The 16,052-nt window shown below is 49.8% G+C and overlaps 1 protein-coding gene across 2 annotated transcripts in view; it reads right to left on the bottom strand.

The window, feature by feature from the left end:
* Positions 1-16,052, bottom strand: part of KIAA0556 (KIAA0556 ortholog) — a 233,269-nt gene that overhangs the window by 90,860 nt on the left and 126,357 nt on the right. For both annotated transcript variants that reach the window (XM_018040845.1, XM_018040846.1), the window contains 4 exons: positions 6,631-6,803; positions 5,605-5,664; positions 3,728-3,834; positions 1,480-1,582 (listed from right to left, as the gene is read on the bottom strand). In XM_018040845.1, the coding sequence (XP_017896334.1) occupies positions 1,480-1,582; positions 3,728-3,834; positions 5,605-5,664; positions 6,631-6,803 (443 nt within the window). The remainder of the gene's footprint in view (positions 1-1,479; positions 1,583-3,727; positions 3,835-5,604; positions 5,665-6,630; positions 6,804-16,052) is intronic.

Below are 16,052 nucleotides of genomic sequence, written 5' to 3'. Positions count from 1 at the left end.
CTGGGATTCTCCAGGCAAGAACACTGGAGTGGGTTGCCATTTCCTTCTCCAATGCATGAAAGTGAAAAGGGAAAGTGAAGTCACTCAGTCGTGTCCGACTCTTAGCGACACCATGGACTGCAGCCTACCAGGCTCCTCCGTCCATGGGATTTTCCAGGCAAGAGTACTAGAGTGGGCTGCCACTAGCTTTGCTTTCTGTAGATTCTTCTAGAAGGCATATTTCCTGGTTGGTGCCAGGCACCAAGTCACTTGCCCTCAGAGACCTTTCCTGTTGCAGCCACACACAGTGGCCCCTCGGGCTGTGGATTATTTACCCAGTTGGACTGCCATCCACTCCCAGGACCAGACAGCTTAAGAGGCTTATCTAGGGTCACACGACCTCTAAATGATGGTAAAGACTCCAAGCCAGGACTCCAGTCTAGGTTGCAGCAGGGCTTCTTCTGATGTCATATGAGCTTTACGTGTGCCTTTGGGAGGACTTCCTGTTAAGTCTCCATCGGCCAATCACAAGGTGAGTGACTGCTGTACCAAACAGTTATAAGAAAGGCTTGGGTATAGGAAGTGGGGAGAGGATGGTGTTGGACACAAACCATTTGACCAAAAAGAGAAAAGCATCACCTGTTATTCCTCCATCCTGATGCCATCTTGCCCTTTCACTCTTCATGTCTCAGCTCCATCAAAGCACTCAGCCAGTCATATCTTTCCCCAATTGCTATAATAATACTGGACTCCATGAAGATGGACATTACCTTTTGCAGTTAATTTTATGTCTTTAACATTTTCTCTCTGTATAACCTCCATAATGAAATGTCCATCCTTTTACACAACTGCCTTGTGCCCATATATCATACTTTCCTGATTAACTGTATTATTGTGAGACATATATGTTATTTCTGTGTTTTTCTCTCTCACTTTCACCTACTTTCAATACTTTTGGAATAGACATTTTTGTGCCTATATATTTTTTAATTTCTGTTGAGGGGTTTCTTTAGGGTAAAGAAGTAGGCTTGTCAGGCTGGAAGACATAAATATTTCTAGGGCTTTTCCTAAGTCTGTCCTTTCTGCTTTTCAAAAGCTTTCCTCCTTTATTTCTGTTGCTGCCAGCAGAGTAAGATGGTCAGTTTTACTGTAACCTTGCCAGTGCTAGAGGTGATCATCAAAAGTAATTTAACTCAGATATCAATGGAATGTTAAGGTTGCCCTAATTTTTATCAGTGATGTTGGATATTTTTCTATTAGACAGGCTACTTATATTTCCTCCTGGGTGGACAGACTTCTGTCCGCTGAAACTCAGTGCTTCATTACATGGCTGTCTGAGTGCTGGGGAGGGGGATGGAGACCTGGGCAGAAAGATGCTAAGTTTACTGCTGTCAGAGCAGTTCCCACCGGATAGAAACGATCGTCCTGAGGGGCCCTTTTTCCCTCAGCCTGCAGGCAAGTTGAGAATGCCCTGGGAGCCTCGCAAGTCAAGGTTCTCACCTCTGGGTCCAGCACTTGCTCCTCCGTGGGTGAAACAACCCAGCTGAGACGGGCGGAGTCGCTTTCAATGGCCTGGAGGACTTTCAGAAGCTTCTGCTGTTGTCTGAAATGTGATTTTTGTTTTAGCAAGCAAGTAGTAATAAATGATAACACAATAGACAGCATTAGACAGCATTCCCATTAAGGGTACCATGCTTACTTTTCCATTTCAGAGAGAAGTAACAATTTGAGAAGAAAATACTCACACCCAGCAGAGAGATCAAAGGCGCACATGGGCTGGTTTTCTCCCTTTATAAATAACTGTACAATTAGCCCTGAAAGAAGGGCCAAGTAAGAGAAACTGCCTGGGGCCAGAGCCAGCTGATCTCCTTAAGCAAACTTTTAACCTGTACAAGCCTAGATGGGCAGATATTCCTGGTCATCCAGTGGTTAAGCATCCACCTTCCAACACAGGGGACTCCGGTTCGATCCCTGATCAGGAAACTAAGATCCCACTAAGACGCCCTTAGCAGGGCAACTAAGCCCATGTTCCGTAGCTAGAGAAACACTGTATGCCACAGCAAAGATGCAGTGCAGCCCCCTGAGTCTAGAGCAGGGTCCACCCAGTACAGCCTGCAGATCAAATGTAGCCCACAGCCTGTCTCTATGTGGCCTGAAAGCTAAGAATGGTTTTATGGTGTTAAACGGTTATTAAAACAAAACAAAAAGTGGAAAGCCTAAAGTATTGGTTATCTGGCCCTTTACTGAAAGGCGCTTCCCTGGTAGCTCAGATGGTAAAGAATCTGCCTGCAATGCAGGAGATCTGGGTTCAACTCCTGGGTTGGGAAGATCCCCTGGAGAAGGGAATGGCTACCCACTGCAGTATTCTTGTCTGGAGAATTCCATGGACAGAGGAGCCTGATGGGCTACAGCCCATGGGGTCGTCAAGAGTCAGACACGACTGAGCAACTAACACTTTCATGACTTCTTGTCTAGGCAACTTTGGTTCCCTTAGCCCAACCTGCCCTCCCCTCCTTTACTGAAAAAGTTTGCCAATTCCTGACCTGCTCAGCACCTCTAGTTTCTGAGGACACAGCATTTCAAACCCAGAAGAGGGTCGTCTGCAAACATACCCCACTTCTGCTGTTTAAGGCAGAGAATCCCCAAGACCCTGAAGCACAAAGGATCTTGAGGACAAAGAAAGAAGCATTTGGAAAGAAGCACTTGTAAATAAAACTGTATCTGATGTGATACATCCTCATGGCTCAGCCCTTTTGCTCCTGGAGGAAACCTCAAGTTCTGATTTATGGTCACAGGGGTACACAGCGTGGTTTCCAATCTGGGGTCTGCAGAATCCTGGAGGAATGGCTAGCAGTGCTTTTAGCCTATTCGGAATTTTTCTATAAATTATCAAAGGCAAACTCCCTCTGGGCAGACACAGATCTGGAGAGTATGCAGCTTGGCCAGGAAACTCTTCCTTCATGCAAAGAAAAAGCCCCCATCTTTCAGGGCTGATGCAGCCCCAGGCCAGAGCCTCAGCTTAGCGACCACCACGCGGGCTGGACTACAGCTGCTCTCGCCCCTCAGCACCAGCACTGCACAGCCTACCATGCGCCCACTCTCCACGGCGGCCTGGCGAGTGTGGCAGGGTATGAGTGCATTCTTCGACCTACCGGCTGGTGCATCTTTCTGAAGATCGATGTTGCCTGAAGACTAGAGGAAAGCCTTTATTTTGATAATAAAGCCTGACAGCGCCAATCACTGAAGCTATGTGTAAAGGGAATAGAAAGCGGAGTTTGAACCAAATCTGAATAGAGAAAAAAAGGTTTGAAGGGCACTGCTTTGGGTCACTGCCTGCCGTGTGGGCCACTTCCCTGGAAAGCTCTGAGAAGACTGAAGTTTTACACTGGCTGAACAAAACCAAACCAAACCAAACAAGCCAAGGGTCTGAAAGCAATCAAGTCAATTTTATGCTTCTGGGCTGAAAGGAGGGGGAGGGGAGATGCAGTCTAAGCGACCAGCTTTAAATGGTCTGGAATCATATAGGAAATGCAAAGAAAAACCTCAGTTAATAAGATTCTCATGGCTGCATGACTATGCTAAGTCGCTTCAGTCGTGTCTGACTCTGTGTGACCCCATGGACAGCAGCCCACCAGGCTCCTCCGTCCACAGGATTCTCCAGGCAAGAATACTGGAGTGGGGTGCCATTTCCTTCTCCAGCATGACTATGGGCTGCTTGTTTTCGTTTTGAAGCCGCTTAGATAAGTACCTGCTCCCCAAAAGGCCGATTCTGTCGATGGCTTCACTGACAGCTCTGGCTCCCCCTGCTGCCCTGGCTGGCTCCTGCGTGCTGGTCGCTGTGGTGATGGGAGGTAGCTGAGGAAGGATGCAAAATCTCATGAGACAGATGTCTGAGGCGACCCTCCTGGCCCAAGCCACAGCAGAGCCATGGTCGAAAGGACATGCTCCGCAGATCATCAGCCACATTGCGGGCAACTGGGAGCTGGAATGAGGGTGACAGCAAGTGCCCAGGGCTGATTAGATTTCTAGAAAACCCTCACACGCTCTTCGGCAAAAGACGGGGTCTCCGTTTCTTATGATCTGGGAAGTCCCAGGGAACGATCAGCTTCAATGAGCTATTGAAAAATTTCTCTCTCATCAAAACCTTTGCCCACCTCCAGTGAACCTCTGTGCTGTTTGCTACAAAGTAATGGGACTCTGTGGAGAATTCCAGTAACATTAGACCCTTTGATTTTCAATCCTCCAAGCCTTTTCCCCCTTCTTTTTCATTTATTATCTGAACTAAAAATGTGCTTTGGTCTCTATCTGCAAGTAATTGTAGTCATTGGAAGCTCTGTAAATCAGGGGTCAGGTCATCCAGAAATCCTGGACCACAGGGTAGGCAGTGTGGCAAACCTGTCAGAAATATTGACTGGCAACAGTTTCAGAGGACCAGGAAATAATAGAAAAAGCAGGAGGGTTGCAAAAAGAAAACCATAGTGTTGCTCTGGGGTGCTGCCCTGCCTAGCACTCTATTTCATGAGCTCTCTCTCCAGTTCCCCACTGCCCACCCCCTACTTCCCCTGCCCTCTTCTCCTTCAGGAGTTCCTCCCCTCCTGGATTAGGCTAGGCTCATTCCACTTCAAAGCTTTCCCCCTGTTCCTTCCACATGGAATGCTATTCTCTTGCCGGCTGACTCCTTCTTAATAGACAGGGCTCAGCCTAGATCAGATGCCCTCCAAGGGGCCTCCCCAGACCACCCCGTGGGAGGCAGCCACCATCCCAGAGTCTCCCACCATCACCTTTAGCACCTTTTATTGTCATCTCTGAAGTCACCGGGTTATGGATGGCTTAATTGCAATGTTGTCTGCAAGCTCCGAGGCCAGGGGCTAATCTGGTCTGTCTCGGCCACCTCTGTATTCTGAGGACGTGGAATAGCCTTGGGCACAATCTAGCAAAGACATTCCCAGCTGTTTTATTAACTCATATCCATCTTTCCTGGGGCCACCTTTGCTGAGATTGGCCTAATTCAAGTAGGTAGATATATATTTATCTAGGATACTAAGATCCAACCAGTCCATTCTGAAGGAGATCAGCCCTGGGATTTCTTTGGAGGGAATGATGCTGAAACTGAAACTCCAATACTTTGGCCACCTCATGCGAAGAGTTGACTCATTGGAAAAGACTCTGATGCTGGGAGGGATGGGGGGCAGGAGGAGAAGGGGACGACAGAGGATGAGATGGCTGGATGGCATCACTGACTCGATGGATGTGAGCCTGAGTGAACTCCAGGAGTTGGTGATGGACAGGGAGGCCTGGCATGCTGCGATTCATGGGGTCGCAAAGAGTCGGACACGACTGAGTGACTGAACTGAACTGAAGATCTGTTTTTATATTATCTTGTGAAAAAAGAGAAACCTAACAAGGGACTGGGAGTCAGCAGGGCCTGGGTGAGTTCTGGCTTCTGCTCATAATCATGGGCAAAGCGCTCCAGCCTGGGTCTCCCGAGCTGGGAGATGGGCAGAATGCTGGCACGCTCGGGAAGCACAGTGAGGGCCTGCTGGGACTGGGGCAGGGAGGCCCTCTCGAGACTGTCGGGCGCTGTTGGGCACGGCGCTCTGCTGTTCCTCTCAGGACTTCACTGACCTCAGGGGTCTCCTCCTTGAGCAGACTGGTCCATGACTTTGCTCGTGGTCCCTCTGTGTCCTGGAATGATGGAATCACATGATCTGAGGTCAGAATAAAGCCATCCACTGCACCCCCTTCACTGACAAAGAGCATCTTCCGATCACAGACATGAATGTCGGGGGCATAGGGCTGAGCACCAGGAAAACAGGCAACAGATGATGCTTGATGATCGCCCCAAAGAGTAGCCCAAGACAGGGTCTGGGGAGCAACTGGTGGTGGACGGGGCTCTAGGCTTGTAGGCACTCAGACCTCAGCCACGTCCATAGACAGACATGCCTCGAGAAAGCCCCTCTGATTCCTGGGTGCCATCAGCCATATCTAGAAAACAGGGTCATGAAACCAGCCCTGCCTGTCTCAGGACTATTGTGAGCATCAAGTGGGACAAGTTAAGGCCAAGGGTTTCAACAGGTGAGTCGGGGAACATGCTTCTGAGAAAGGATGTGGACACCGAAGGATGCCCGAGGCCCCCCACTCCACCCCATCATCCATCTTTCTGTTTGGTGCTCAAATGTCAAGGCTGTGGGCGCCAACTTAAACTCCTGTAGGGCCGGGGGTGGGGGAGTTTCCTGAGCAGGTGAAGCAGGCCAGGGGCGGGGCTTTAGGGAGTGGTGAGGACTGCTGAGGCCGGAAGGGCTCATGCTCTGGGAAAGAGGGTCTTTCCAGAGAAGCCAGAGATGGCTGTTGTCTCCATTCTTGCTCTGACCCACCAGTCTACAGCCCTGGTTTAAGGTGTTCAGGGTTTGCAGGGAAACCAGCAAGGATTGGAGGCACTTAGGACGCAAAAGACTGAAAGGAGGCGGAGGAAATGGGGACTTGGATAGGTCAGCGAGAATCAGGCAGTGGACAGGCTGATTGGTCTGAGGTCAGGGGCACCCCACAGCTCTCTCTCCTCATCATGTGCTCTTGGCAAGCACGGCTCAGACACTGCCTGGTCCCTGAGTAGCCTGAGTCCTCCTCCACCCTTTCCTGCTGCAGGGAACACACCTGCGGTGGGCTGGCGGGGAGCTCAGCCTTTCTGCTGAGGATCGCCCTCTGCAGGGCCTCATTCTCCACCTGGATGGCTCTGAGCACAGCCGAGGCATCTTCCTCTCGGTCCTCAGCCTCGCGTACCAGTTTCCGGGTTGCGGATAGGGGTCTCTCTCGGCGGCTTCCAGGTCCTGGGGGCGGAAAGCAGGGGGTTCTGCTTTAGACTGCATTCTGGGAGGGTTGCTCCAAATCGATTAGACTCAAATTGAGGAACATTCTATAAAACAACTGGCCTGTACTGTCCAAAAATGTCAAGGTCAAGAAAGACATAGATAGCCTGGAGAGATGCTCCGGATGAAAGGGGATGGGGCAGAAAAGGTAGCTGAATGCAATAGCGATCCTGGGGGTGGATCCTGGGTGGGCAGACATCTCACTAAAGAACATAATTGTAGCAAGTGGAGAAATGGGAGTAAAGTCTGTGGCTTAGATAACAGTATTGTATTAATGCTAAATATCCTGAATGTCACATGTAAGTACACTGTAGCAATGGAAGATGAATGCCCCTGTTCTTAGGAGATACATACTGCAGTGTTCAGGGTAAAGGGGGCCGCTGTCTACAATTTAATCTCAAATGATTTAAAAATACACACAGAGAGAGCAGATATAAAGCAGCCACAGCAAAATGTTAGCAACTGGTGAACCTGGGGGGATGGGGGTGTTGGTTGTACTGTCCTTGCAGTTTGCCTTTACATCTAAAATCGAAATAAAAAGTTAAAAAAGTAGACTTCTAGCAAAGCGCCTATAAAGAATAATCCCTAATATTGTGGAGAAGAATGGGTGGTTCAGAATCATTGTGCTTTATTTTATTTTTTGTGCAGGTAACAAGAATTACAAAGAAATTACTCTTCAGTTGAAGAAAAAAAAGTATTGCAAAACTGAAGTTGATGGTAGACGTTCTAATGAGTGGAACATTGACTTTATAAAGTGATAAGACTGGTTCAACCAATAAGACTGGTTGAAAAAAAAAATACATTCTGTTATGTTCTGTTGCTGTTCTTGTCTAGTCAGTAAGCCGTGTCTGGTTCTTTTGCGACCCCATGGACTGTAGCCTTCCCGGCTCCTTCTGTCCATGGGATTTCCCAGGCAAGAATACTGGAGTGGGTTGCCATTTCCTCCTCAAGGGGGTCTTCCTGACCCAGGGATCACACTCAAGTCTCCTGCCAAGTGGGTTCTTTACCACTGAGCCACCAGGGAAGCCCCGACCCGTAGGTACTATTGCTGGGTGATTTGTTCACCCAGTGGAATACTATGCACCTGGAAAAACCAAAAGGCATTCTAAAATATCTACAGATAAATATGACGACTTGAATTTGCCTCATAATCTGGTGGGGGGTGGGTGGGGTTACAGATGAAATTGGCCATCAACAGACTATCGCCTAGGTTAGGCAATGAACATGGGGGGTGCCTTATGATAACATCTCAATTACTCATATTTGGATTCTTCCTCTGTTTAAAAAAAAAAATCTCTATTTAAAAGTAGAACTGCTCAAAATGTTGCCATTGGGATGTTTAAAGAGGCTTTAACCTACTGAATTTCATCCTCTAGGCAAATATATATTGAGTGCCACTCTGCCAGGCTCTGTTGTTAGTACTGGGGACAGTGGTGAGAGTGCCACTCTGCCAGGCTCTGTTGTTAGTACTGGGGACAGTGGTGAGAGTGCCACTCTGCCAGGCTCTGTTGTTAGTACTGGGGACAGTGGTGAGAGTGCCACTCTGCCAGGCTCTGTTGTTAGTACTGGGGACAGTGGTGAGAGTGCCACTCTGCCAGGCTCTGTTGTTAGTACTGGGGACAGTGGTGACCAGACAGACCAAGATTCTCACCCTTGTGGAGGGAGGCAACAGCTGGAGAAACAATAAATAGTCTAGGGTGTTCCATGTCAGGAGATGATATGGAAAAACAATAAAAGCAGAGCAAGGTAACAGAGATGAAAAGTACAGGATGGCAAGATGGGCCTCGCTGAGCACTGGGGAAGTGTGGTCCACACACCGGTGCGAAGTGAGAGATCTGAGAAGGGGTGAGGAGGACAGGTCACACAGGGCCTTGGAGGACACTGTAAGGTCATAACTCTGAGAGAACTGAGGAGTCAGAGAAGGCTCTAGAGCAGGGGATCTGATCTGACTTAGGTGCTGAGAGGAGACCAGAATGAAGCGAGATGAAGGGGAAAGCAGAGGGGCCAGGCTCCTGCAGCTGTGCAGGGGAGGGGGCACACAGAGTGTGGTCAGTTTCTGCATGTACGTTACAGATGGAGCCAACAGGACTTCCGCCCAGAGTAGATGTGGCGGGTACAGAAAGAGAGGAGTCAAGGATGGCTCCAAGACTTTGGTCTGAGGAAGCGAATGATGGGGTTGCTCTTGGTTGAGCTGGGGAGGGCTGTGGGAGGAGCAGGTTTGGAAGAGAAGAGCAAGGGCATCTTGGAACCAAGAGATGTGACTGGCATCAGGGTGGAGCTGTTCAGTTGGCCTGTACACACACATGAGTGTGAAGTTTGGGAGGGTGGTCTGGGCTGGAGACGTGAATTCAACATAGGCAACTGGATGGCACCACTTAACAATAGTCTCTAGACCTCCCTGGTGGCCTCGTGGTTAAGATTCCACCTGCCAATGCAGGGAACGTGGGTTCAACCCCTGATCTGGGAAGATCCCACACACTAAGGAGTAACTAAGCCTGTGTACCACAACTACTGAGCCTGCGTGCCTAGAGCCCACGATCTGCACCAGGAGAAGCCGCCACAATGAGTGAAGCCTGTGCACTGCAGTGAAGACTAACCCCTGCTTCCCGAGACTCAAAGGCAGAAACGAAGGCTCAGTGCAGCCAAAACAAGCAAACAAAAAATCCACAGAGAAACAAACAATAGTATCAAGGATTGACATTAACGCTGGCTTATAACCAAATAACTGGGAATTAACATCTATGAATTCTCTGGGGTTTTGTTGTTGTTCGGTCACTAAGCCGTGTCCGACTCTTTGTGACCCCATGAACTGCAGCACACCAGGCTTTCCAGTCCTTCAACATCTCTCAGAGTTTGCTCAAACTCAGGTGCATTGAGTCGGTGATGCCATCCAACCATCTCATCCTCTGCCGTCCCCTTCTCCTCCTGCCTTCAATCTTCCCCAGAGTCTTTTCCAATGAGTTGGCCCTTTGCATCAGGTGGCCAAAGTACTGGAGCTTCACCTTCAGCATCAGTCCTTCTCATGAATATTCAGGGTTGATTTCCTTTAGGATTGACTGCTTTGATCTCCTTGCAGTCCAAGGGACTCTCAAGAGTCTTCTCCAACACCACAGTCCAAGAGCATCAATTCTTTGGTGCTCAGTCTTCTTGATGGTCCAACTCTCACATCAGTACATGACCAGTGGAAAAACCATACTTTGACTATATGGACTATCTATATATATCTGGCCTGATGCAAAGACTTGTTAAAAAAACCAGCAGCCTTCAATCCCCATGACCTCAGTAAACAGGCACCCATGGTTATCAAAGATTCAGCTGGAGCCCTTTACCCTCCTGCTATGTTCTGTTAGATTTTGCATCTAAATGAGAGTTCAAGTAGCAACATCAAGAATGGCTTTGGCTGGAGAGGCAAAGAAACACACAGCAGCTCTACTAGGGTGGCTTCCAGGATAGCCAGATACTGGGCTGATGGAAAAGGTGTGGCACGTGTGTGCTTATACAGTCATGCTTGACTCTTTTGTGACCCCATGGACTGTAGCCCAACAGGCTCCTCTGTCCATGGGATTCTCCAGGCAAGAATACTGGAGTGGGTTGCCATTGGGCTGATGGAAAATCTAAGCTAAAAGGAAGGGACACCAATTTCTACCAGGCATCCAGTAGAGGGGCTTTGAAGGTCAATGTCTGGCGACTAAGGCAGGCACTCTGAATAACTGAGACTGAATTTGGGGGGTGGGGGAAGAAGGAGGGAGTGGGGGAGATGAGGGAGGAACAGCTGAGCCACCACCAAGCTCCAGCCAACACCTACCAGATAGATAGTGCTGTGCTTCTAGTGCCAACTTTTTTTCCAAAGAAAAGCTAGAATCTGAAATGAAAAGCTAGAATATGAAGTGACAGAGGATGAGATGGCTGGAAGGCATCACCGACTCGATGGACATGAGTTTGAGCAAGTTCCGGGAGCTAGTGATGGATAGGTAAGCCTGCCATGCTATAGTCCATGGGGGAGCAAAGAGTCAGACACGACTGAGCAACCAAACTGAACCCTAAATTGTATTTGTTCATAAAGTACTCCAGTTTTTAGGAAACATGAAAGCCAACAGAACTCAAGGGCTGGTCTGATACAGGTCATGGCAAGTCCAAGCTACTCCCCCAGGCAAGTCACGGGCACCCACAGGAACCTTTGTGGGCCTCGGGTGGCAGGCTGGCCTGGGCGATAGCGGCGGTGGGTCGTTCTGACTCTGATGGACCCTCGCTGTGGCTCCAGTGCTGCCCCTGGGGACAGACGGTAAGCACTGCTGGCCACGTGACCTGGGGATTCCGGTCTCTCTGGTCAAGGCTGCTTTAACTGTTATCCTTTCTTATCAGCTACTCGGCCTGCTCTGCCCCTCGAGGGATGAGCAGGTGAGAGCTGGAAGGAGCTGATTCAACAAGCTGATGAATGTGGGGACCCTCATTGCTATGGAAACACGGCGGGTCCAGGGGGTGTGGTGAGGCCACTGGCATCTTCCTCACGCAGGTCCCTGAAGCAGCTGGGGGATGGAAAAGAGGGTGAAAGGAAGGCATGGCTGTGGGCTCCTCTGGAGCTGGAACTGAGGAATCCTGAAGCATCAATGCACTCTCACCCCAAGGGGAGCTGAAGCAGAAATGGGTTCCCCACATGGCACAGGCATTAATGCCATAGGCTCTCAACTGTCACTATACTGTGAGACGAGATGCTGGTCTGGGTGGGTGGGGGGTACAGACGAGGGTGAACAGGCACACCCCATCCTCACAGACCCCCCAGTCACAGGGCAGACACAGACAGGAACCAGTACACAGGACACACCAGCTGGAGGCCACAGGTTCTGGGAGGAAAATCAAGCAGGGCCAGGCCGGAGACGACAGCAGGGGAAGGAAACTATCCCAGACCCGCAGTCAAGGAAGGTGACATCCGAGTGGAGACTTGAAAGTGGTGAGCCTTGTGAATACGCAGATGGGGAGGCTCCTCCAGGCCACGGGGGAAGCAGGTGCCAAGGCCGTGTGGCGGGCGGGGCTTGGCACACTGAGGAATGCCCCGGGGGCTGGGCTGGGGGAGCGAGGGGAAGTCTGGTGGGCAGCAGGGGTGGAGAGGTCTCAGCTGGGCTCTCATGGGACCCCGAGGCCACCTAAGCCTTAGAGGCCTCCTGCTACTCCAGGAGGCCATGCCTACCTGTTTAATGCTACACCCTGGTTCCCAGCGCAATTAATGGATGGAAAATGATTTCAACTCTGAACCTTGTCAATCTCAGTATCTGCAAATGTCAATAAAACATATTGTTCCCCCCACCATCTACAATAAAGCAGAGATGAGAAATTCAATGTCCCTTCAGATCCTAGAGAAGACCCCAGAAATAAGGGCTGAAGAGCTTGTGTACAGTTAAACAAACACATCAACACTCTGATCTAGGGGTACAAACCCCAGTGTCAGTGTGAGATTCTGGCAGCACAAGGATAAGGAGAACCTGGGCGATTTCATAAGTTTCTTCTTTTCTCTTTTTGGATGTTTGTGACTTTTTCTTATTAACCTTTTTATTTTGTACTGAAGTATAGCCAATGATGGAATAGGAAATGGCAGCCTACTCCAGTATTCTTGCCTGGAAAATTCCATGGGCAGAAGAATCTGCCAGGCTACAGTCCACGGGGCCACAAAGAGTCAGACATGACTGAGCGACTGAACACACACACAAACACACACACACACACACAGCCAATGAGCAGTGTTGTGATCCTTCCAGGTGGACATCAAAGGGGCTGAGCCATACATAACACAAGTATCCATTCTCCTGTAAGCTCCTTCTGCATTTCCTGCTTAGAACACTTACAAAGTCAGTCAAAAAAGAGGCGCTACGTGGTGGCCCGTGCCTTTTTATTACCACTACATGGGACTTCCCAGGTTGTTCAAAAGGTAAAGAATCCGCCTGCAATGAGGGAGACCCGGGTTCGATCCCTGGGTTGGGAGGATCCCCTGGAGTAGGAAATGGCAACCCGCTCCAGTGTTCTTGCCTGGAAATTTCCATGGACAGAGGAGCCTGGCAGGCTGCAGTCCAAGAGGTCGCAAGAGTAGGATACAACTGAGCGAGCAAACCACCACCACCACATGGGCAAAAGCCTCCTCCTCTTACATCTCAGTGACCTGGGGCTGGGGTGGAGCGGCACATCCAAGATAATTATCTGTGGCCTTACACTTGCCTCTTCTTGGGAAAGGATAATCAGGAAGGCATTTTCTTTATGCAGGATCCATATCATCTGCACAAACCCTTCTGCCCTGAGTGTCTTTCATCTGGGAGGGAACGCTCCTGCGACAACATGGTTGTTGGGTCCTGCCTGTGCCCTTTGAGTCATATTATGCTAAGAAGATGCTTTTAAAAATTAAATCAGCCTTTCTCCCAGTGAAGGTCAATGCTGCACCTCCACTACCAGAGTTCTCCCCACTCATGGCTGCCCAGAAATGTGCACACAGTGCCCGCGTCCTCCTGGTTCACACCCCTGCTGCCGGGCTGTGTAGACTGCATTTCCTCATTGCACACGAGGGTGCCACCTTTTTGACTTCATTGGAAGTTCCCCTTGCTCCTTTGCGTGAGCTGTTTCTGCACCGGCCTGAGCCCCATGTGAGGGTGGATTTATTTTCATCACAGCTGTGGAGAACAGTGGATTTATTCACACAATAGATCAGTGCCACCAGCGAAAGCCAAATGGTACATTTAAATTTATCCCAAAGCTGCTCTTTTCTGGTTGAAAACTACCCCTCTTCTGTGAACTGCACTTTCTCCTCGCTTCGCTAGAACTTGGCTTTCATCTCTGGAAACAAAAGAGCGTATCAAGGGAGGAGATTTACCGTGAACGCAGCACATGTCACAAAGAAGACGCGAGATACGCGCTGTCCGGTTGGCTCTCCAGCCAGGCAGCTTCTCCCCACCCGCTGGCTGTGATTCAGTGATTCAGAGTCTTAGCAAAATGGCCCCTTCCCACAGGCAAGCGGTCTTTGAGGTCAGCCGGGAATCCGACGAAATGGCAAACATTACGTCTGAGAATCACACAACTCTAGTATAGAGCTCATAGACCCGAAGCCCAATGGCTGAGGCAAGCCTATAGACTGTGTTGAGTGACTTTTGTAATTGGAAACAGATGTTAAGTTAAAATAAATTTTTAAAAAAGAGGAAATTCACGTGAAAATCGGGATTCCTGGCCGCTCTTGAAAAGTCATGTGATCCGACAGCCCGCACCGACACGACTACATGGCAGCTATGCGGTGGGGAGCAGCGCCCCCATTGGCCCTCCCGTTTCCACAGTGGTGGCCACATGCCCCTCCGCCTGGCAACTGCGTGATGTGTGTGGTGAAAGGTTTGGGAAATGGCTAACTTAACCCCGTTCTGTCTTGAGCTGCCCACACTCCCTCTGAAATCCAACCAGGAGGGGGATGGGGGCTGCCTGCTGGGAGGACCGCTGACATCTGAGTGCTCCAGAGCCTCTGTGCATTTTAACCTGACTCACTGAGCATGCACACACAGCCTCATCCAGTTAGCTGCTTCCCATGGTTCAGCAGTCTGCGACAAATGACCACAAACGACTCCCACATACAACATGCCGTGTTGTGCTGTGACTCTCCCACACCCACATCAAGAGGTGAGTGCTTGCTCAGTTGCTTCAGTCATGTCCGACTCTGCAACCCTATGGACTGTAGCCCGCCAGGCTCCTCTGTCCATGGGGATTCCCCAGGCAAGAACACTGGAGTGGGTTGCCATGTCCTCCTCCAGGGGATCTTCCTGACCCAGGGATTAAACCTGGGTCTCTTAGGTCTCCTGCATTGGCGGGTGGGTTTTTACCACGAGCACCACTTGGGAAGCCCCCCATCAAGAGGCAGCTGGAGCCTATTTCTCTAGCTGGGCTTAGCCTGGTGACTTCCTTTGGCCAACAGGTCCTTCGCAGTCACAACTGAGCAGATCCTTTAAAAAGCACTTGCATGCTGAGGCGTGTCCTCTCTGGCTGCCTAGAGATCCCCAGGTGCTGGATAATGAGACCACATGGAGCAGAGACAAACTGTCCCAGCTGAGGTCCTCGGGCCAGGGGGCCTGCCAGACACTGTGAGTGAGGCCATGTGAGATCATCCAGCCCACTAGCTCACTATGGAACCAGCCAGTCCACCCGCAGCGATAATAAAAAGCATTGTTGCTTGCAGCCACTACAGCGTGGAGGGGATTGTCAGGCAGCAGGAGATAGCTGATACACCTGGCTTGTCAAAGCCTGTGCTCATCTCATCTCTAAAGCTTGTTTGGGGGCCTCTAGGGGCAGATGCTCTCTGCAGCCCTTAACAATCATCTTTCCGCTGCCATCTCTTCGTGAGCTCAGGAATGCACATGATTTTTAATGATGTTCAAGGAAGGTGTCAGCCCCCATCTCCTCATCACTGACTAAGCAACTTCTACTCTTTCCTCTTGCATATTCCAGTTCTTTGCTCTGTACCTGGCCTCTGAAGAATTTGTAGCAAAATGTCCTGTGTGGTTAATTTTTATATGAAATGAGCAGCAGTTGCTTTCAGGCTCCAGAGACAGTGACCTTCATGGCATCCATGTTTTCCTTCGGGGAACCACCTCTTCCCCAGCTTTTCAATCCACATGGTTTGGAGGCAACTGCGTCTACCCGCACTCCTGGCCCTACCTGGGCCCACAAGAAAACAGGTGCCTCTCCCTGACTGTGGAGTTTAGAGACCAGTTCAGAGGAGAGCTGGTCCTTGGACTCTGCTGGGACTATTAGGACTATTAGGAAGAGGAGCTACCAGGGACCATCTCTAGGCCATGCTGAGACTATAGATGTGGTTCCCAAAGTGTGGTCCCTGGAACAGTAAAATCAGTATCACCTGGAACTTACTAAGAATCAAAACACTTATGTTCCACCCTAGATGCACTGAATTAGAAACTGGGGCAGGGTCCAAAAATGGGGTGTTAATTTGCTTATTTATCAAATAATTCTGATGCATGTTCAAGTCTGAGACGCACTGGATTAGAGCAGAGTAGAGCTAAGTGATACAGAAACACCTTCCTGGTGATAGCATCATCTGAACACCTGGATCCCACCATGCCTGAAGCCAAACTCTAGTCCCAGACTTTTCAGATCTGTGAGCAATACATTTTCCCTTGTTGCTTCAGCCGGTTTGGGTTTCTGACCCTTGCTGTGAATCGTGAACACTGACACGTGTTA

This window comes from Capra hircus, chromosome 25, assembly GCF_001704415.2.
Source record: "Capra hircus breed San Clemente chromosome 25, ASM170441v1, whole genome shotgun sequence".
Taxonomy (NCBI): domain Eukaryota; kingdom Metazoa; phylum Chordata; class Mammalia; order Artiodactyla; family Bovidae; genus Capra; species Capra hircus.
The sequence above is the reverse complement of the archived record's forward strand: the minus strand, read 5'-3'. Positions and strand labels throughout refer to the sequence as shown.